The sequence below is a fragment of the Octopus bimaculoides genome, chromosome 28 (assembly GCF_046866305.1).
Source record: "Octopus bimaculoides isolate indiv1 chromosome 28, ASM4686630v1, whole genome shotgun sequence".
Classification (NCBI taxonomy): domain Eukaryota; kingdom Metazoa; phylum Mollusca; class Cephalopoda; order Octopoda; family Octopodidae; genus Octopus; species Octopus bimaculoides.
In genome coordinates, this window is record NC_142955.1 from 14,441,907 (window position 1) to 14,447,906 (window position 6,000).

The 6,000-nt window shown below is 37.5% G+C and overlaps 1 protein-coding gene across 1 annotated transcript in view; it reads right to left on the reverse strand.

The window, feature by feature from the left end:
• The window catches only part of LOC106879028 (uncharacterized), a 61,112-nt gene that overhangs the window by 21,737 nt on the left and 33,375 nt on the right, over positions 1-6,000 (reverse strand). The window contains exons 17-18 of the mRNA XM_089344378.1: positions 5,213-5,432; positions 1,637-1,859 (exon numbers count right to left, since the gene is read on the reverse strand). Coding sequence (XP_089200504.1) covers positions 1,637-1,859; positions 5,213-5,432 — 443 coding nt within the window. The remainder of the gene's footprint in view (positions 1-1,636; positions 1,860-5,212; positions 5,433-6,000) is intronic.

The window sequence follows — 6,000 nt, forward strand, 5'->3', positions numbered from 1 at the left end:
TACTGCGTTAAAGTAATTCTAAAACATCGTCTTTGATTTAATTCAAATAGATTCTAATATGCCTCTTTAATATGAGACTGACCGGATGCTTTGCCTACACCCAAATGTCGTTAATGTTGTCTCCGTCCTGAAAATATTCATAATTTGTCTTTTTCACGATAGTTTCTACAGTCCATCCAATGAAAGTGTTTGATTTGTTGAATATTTGTATAACTTTTCTTTCTCAGAAATTCGTATATTTACGTCTCATCATAAGCCTTGCACCTCACTTGATCACGATGTGCCCACCCATTCTCACCCCCACGACCTACACCAGAAACCTTTCTTATGTGCCGCCATCCTCCAAGCTTATGTCAACACTCATTGTTGTCAGTAAGGTGGAGGTCAGCAATGAGTTTAGTGGTGTCGAGATGATCAAAAGTGGTAAATGGCGCAATGAAACAATGTCATTTTCTTTGGAATTAGCATTCACACCTATTCCCACAACAGGGTGAGTTTATTAAAAATAAGACCTCAATCCTGACTGTTTGGCTCCTGCAGTGAAGAAGAAAGGTGTTGTTTTTTTTTGTGATGATTTTCGTTAGAGCCGTATCATAGAATTCACTCGGCTCTTTATGTGTCTTACATAGCAGAGCTAACAGGGAGAATTTTCTGAATATTTTGGTTGATCATTTCCATTCTACGTTGCAAATATTGTTCTCTGGTGGTAATGCCATCTTCCAGTATGGTAATACACTAATTCACATGGCTAATGTTATTCAGAATTGGTATGAAAGGTACAAAAGTGTTGTAGACTACATTAGTCATCCTCCGTTCCCATTGTGTTTCCTTAAGTGGGCCTGTCTATTGGCTTGAGACTCCAGTCTCCTTCGTTTCTGCTCTGGTACCCCTTGTTACTTCAAGCCGGCTTTCCTGGTTATTTCAAACTGAATTGTTACTTCTCGTTGCCCTTGTGTAAAGCAAGTGTATATGTGCGACAGAGCGCTAATAATTTGAGAGAGAAATTAGGCACAAGAAGAATTAAACTATATTGGTTTGGTCATGTGATATGTATAGATGTAAACAGGTGAACACAAAAGTGCCGATCAGTTAAAGTGGATGGAACTTGTGGAGGAGAGAGACCCAAGAAGACATGGGACGAAGTATTGAAGGAGGCCAATCACAAGACACTAAGCCTTGCAAAGGAGACGACCGAGATACATCTGGCAAGCTGCTGTATTCAGGAAGGCTCATCTGCTACACCAGAGTTGAAACCGGTACTGGTTCCACACAAAAATAACTCGAGAAGACTCGTACCCACAGCAGAAGTCATTACGGTACAGATGCCACACAAACGTAACTCGTGCTAGTGCCATGTTGAAAGCACTGGTGCTGGTGCCACATAAAAAGCTTCCAGCACATTCTGTGAAGTGGTTAGCATTAGGAAGAGCATCTAGCCGTAGAAACTATGCCAGAACATGCAATGGAGTCTAGTGCAGTCCCTGTCCTTACCAGATTCGGTCAAACCATGTCAGTATAGAAAACAGACGTTAAATGATGATGATGTTGATAATGAAGTGTCTCAAGCCTATAGGCTGAAGATGCGTAGAGAGTATACATTGTAACAGAAACATAGAATTTAAAAAAATCTACATACCTTTGTTTGGTCAATCACACTGAGTGTATAATCATATTTACGGGTAATTCCTGGTGAAGCATAAGTGAGGAGGGTGTTGAACTTCAAGGTGTTGCTTCGCTTCTCTCTGGAAGACGGATTTGTGTATATAGCGACGAAAGAAGTTGATAGTTTTCCGATGCCCCTCACGGCACGACCTTTCACATTGAAGTTCAGAACTGGCCGTTTCTTACTGGTGACGTCTCTGTGAAACCACAACAACAACAACAACAATAATCATATCATTAAGAATAATAACGGTTTCAAATTTTGACACAAGGTCAGCAATTTCAGGGGAGGAGGTAAATTGATTACATCGACCACAGTGATCAATTGGTACTTATTTTCTCGACCCCAAAAGAATGGAAAGCAAAGTCGATCTTAGCGGAATTTGAACTCAAAGCGTAAAGTCGGACGAAATAGCGCTAAGCATTTCGCACGGCGTGCTTACGATTCTACCAGCTTCTGCCTCAATAATCCCTTTTACTATAGGCACAAGACCTAAAATTTGTGATGAGGAGACCAGTAAATTACATCGGCCCCAGTGCTTCACCGGTACTTAATTTCTTGACCCTAAAAGGATAAAAGGCAAAATCAACTTTGGCGGAATTTGAACTCTCTCTTTTAAGCTCCTTACTGATCATCCTTACCCTTTCTTCTAAAATCTGTTTATCTCCTCTCCAGCAAGAAATCTGTTCTACTCTGGCCCCTTCTCTTATACTTTCACTCCTTATCCCCTAACGTAAAGCTGCCTCACTGAAGTTCATAGTTTTGAAATTTGCATGGTTACCTCAATAGTCAATGATGGCTTGTAAGAAGCAACCAGGGCACTTTGTAAATTACTTGGCATTAGGAAGGGCATCCAGCCGCAGAGACCATACCAAAGCAGACAATAAAGCACGATGAAGTCCTAAGGCACATCAGATCCTGTCAAACCGCCTATCCCATGCCGCAGCATTGAAGCATGGATGTAAAATGAGAGTGATGAGGATGATGATTATGATAGGCATGGTTGTGTGCTGCGTGGCACCATGAGAAAGTGCTTCTACTATAACCTCAGGCTGACCGAAGCCTTATGAGTAGACTTGGTAGACAGAAACTGAAAGAAGCCCAATCATATATATATATATATATATATATATATATATATATATATATATATATATATATATATATATATATATATATATGTATGTATGTATGTATATATATATATATATATATATATATATATATATATATATATATATATATATAATATAAATCCCGTTGTGTGTGTGTGTGTGTGTGTAAAAAATTATAACGGCCGTATTTTTCAACTGATTTTCTCTAAACTGGGAGCATACATTACTTAAGTTCCAGAGATGGTTTTAGCCTCTTAAATGTTTTCATATAATGAGTAAAGGGCCCCTTGAAGCAGAAATTGCCCGTTCCTGGGTTACGTGGAGAAGGGAGGTAACATTTTGCAAAATAACTATCAGAAATTGATTGTTTCCCTTACATCCATTGGTCAAAATATTATCACAATCTCATCTAATATATAATAATCTATCTATCCTATTTGTCTAACTAGTTATCTCTCTCTCCCCCTCTCTCTATATCTCACTCACAACTCACTCTCTATTTCAGACGCTATTGTTTTCATTTTAAGTTCAGTCGCTATTTTTTTCACTAAGTTTTCAATTGCTATTTACAAACAATAACGACAAATTACTGACAGAAAGAAGTTCACAATTCCCGATGAAAGTAATTTCATACATAATTTACTGATAGAAGTAACTTCAAAATTTCACTTCAATCCGTACACTTTGTTAAATTTGCCTGCAATTTCTTATTTACCTTTGCAACATTTTGTGCTTTTTTTGTTGTTGTTGACGGAATTACTGATAAAAGTAAGTTCATAATTCACTGCCAGAATTAACTTCAAAAATTTCACTTAAATCCGTACACTTAGTTAACTTCCCTAAAACTTTACTTTTGCGACGGTTTTGTGTTTTTCTGTTGCTAACGGCTTTTTTCTGGTTTCTTTGTTACTGTCTCTTTGGTCCAATAAGTGACAAATTTCACTTCAACCCGTATAATTCTTTATTTTCCGTAAAAATTTCTTATTTAATTTATACTCGTCGTATTAAGAAATATAGTTTCCGTTACCCAATTATTTTCATTGTTTACCATCTTCTGCACCGTGTATTTCTGTATCCGTATACAACCATGCCTAGAATGAAAGTGTCAAATTTTTCTGCAATGTCAAGGTCAACCAAAAGAGTGTCTCTGTCCAGGGAAAGAGAGACAGCTGCAGAAAGGGAGGAATAACAATGAAACGAACAGATTGTGCACTACAAAACCCAGAGCATCTCAAAGTGATGAACAGAAGTATGCACGGCTGACAAGTATGCACTGCAGAACGAAGAGCAATTGCAACAGCTCAGAGAAGCAACTTCTATGAAGCAGCTCTCAATTATGATCCAGCAGTTCATTATGGAGATGACACTAGAGTATCCATTGGTGCAATGACAACTGAGTGCATACATTATAAAGCAAGGAAGTGGCCTGGAGAGATACCTGCACTGTCCTGCAGTGGTGGAAAGGTTAAACTCAATGCAATACCCCAACCTCCAGAGCTATTGAAGAAACTGTTGTCATCAATTGACCAAGATTCAAAGCACTTCCGAAACAAAATTAAGCAATACAACGCTGTACTACAGATGACATCATTTGGAGCCACAAGAGATATAACTGAGCCAGAATTCATGCAAACTTTCTAGATCCGAGGTGAGATTTATCATCGCATTGGTTCTCTACTATCTCTGTCAATGAATCACCAAATGAATCACCAAAATCGTCCTTTCACTATTTGTGATATGGACCTGTTTTTTTGGTTACGAAATAAGCTACAAAAGATGTCACATATAAACAAAATTTCGTTTTTGAAGCGTTGAAATGTATTGTAATTTATATGATATCTAGCCTTTCTCGATGACTTTATAACTTCTAAAATTGCAGAAGAATTCGTTGGTAGGCAGTTTAACTTAAAGGGTAGAGCACTCCAACCGGATATTGGAGGGGTGTGAGTTCGATCCTCATGGGTGGTTGCCGGCAAATTTTTCTATTCTTAAAATGATTTTATCCTTTATATATACTGTTCAGTATTTACGTATCGAAAAAATATTTCTACTTGTTCTCCAATACAATTCAACGCTTCAAAAACAAACTTAGGTTTCTTTACATATGACGTAATATATATCTACACACACACACACACACACACACACATATATATAATTTCTTTATTTGTAAATTAAGTCTACCATTGGTTTCATGTTAAGAAGAGTAGGAAAATATCCAAGTATCTTAACAATCTTTCAAGCCGATCACATGGAGAAAGGTGTTCGCCTCCATTTTGGAATATAATCTTTTATTATTTATCCACCAAATGCGGTGGTGAGCACTCATTCCAACGTTTCACATTTACGTAAATATATATACATATATGTGTGTGTGTGTGTGTGTGTGTGTGTGTGTGCGTGAGTGTGTTCGTGTATAACCATGTATACTCACATGCTGTATATGTAGGTTACAGAGTTCTTGAGACGTTGTTCCTGTCCTTTGGTTGAGACGACAATTTGGTCACTGAGTTTGGGTCCAAAGTTGTACAACAAAGAAATGCGACTCTGTTTTGCTATTTTAAAGACCATCCGAGCATTACCCATTCCAGACTTGTAACCAATCTTCCCCTCAAGTCCTCCTTGTTGCCCACGCCTGGATCGGCCTATTCCAACTGTTGAGAATAATAATAAGAACAACAATTTTAGTAATAACGACTGGAATTTTATACCTTTTCTTTCTGTATCTAAATATGCTGACACAAGAGAAACGATGAATGAAAGTGGTGAAATCTTTAATTAAAGATGTGATTTTCTCCATTCTTGCTCTCGTTTATATATATACACACACACACACATATGTTCGTATATGTACACACACACACGCACACACGCAGGCACGCACACACACACACACACACACACACACACACACACACACACACACACAAATATATATATGAACCAGACTTAGGAACGATGTTTTTGGTGTTTACTTCTTGCTATTTACCTTTTACCCTGAAGATGTATAAGGTAATTTATCTATTTAACTTGTATTTGACAGTTAAATATAGCCTTATACAGAAATGTTGACATAGGAATAAACTTCAATAATAATGGATATCAGCGTCAAAACTCTCTTTTAAATTTTTGATATATAACCAAGGAGATCGATCCATAAGGCGTCTACTTTAGACCTTTGGGGAGAAATCTCTTGCTACTTTGGTAGCGATTACATGTTTA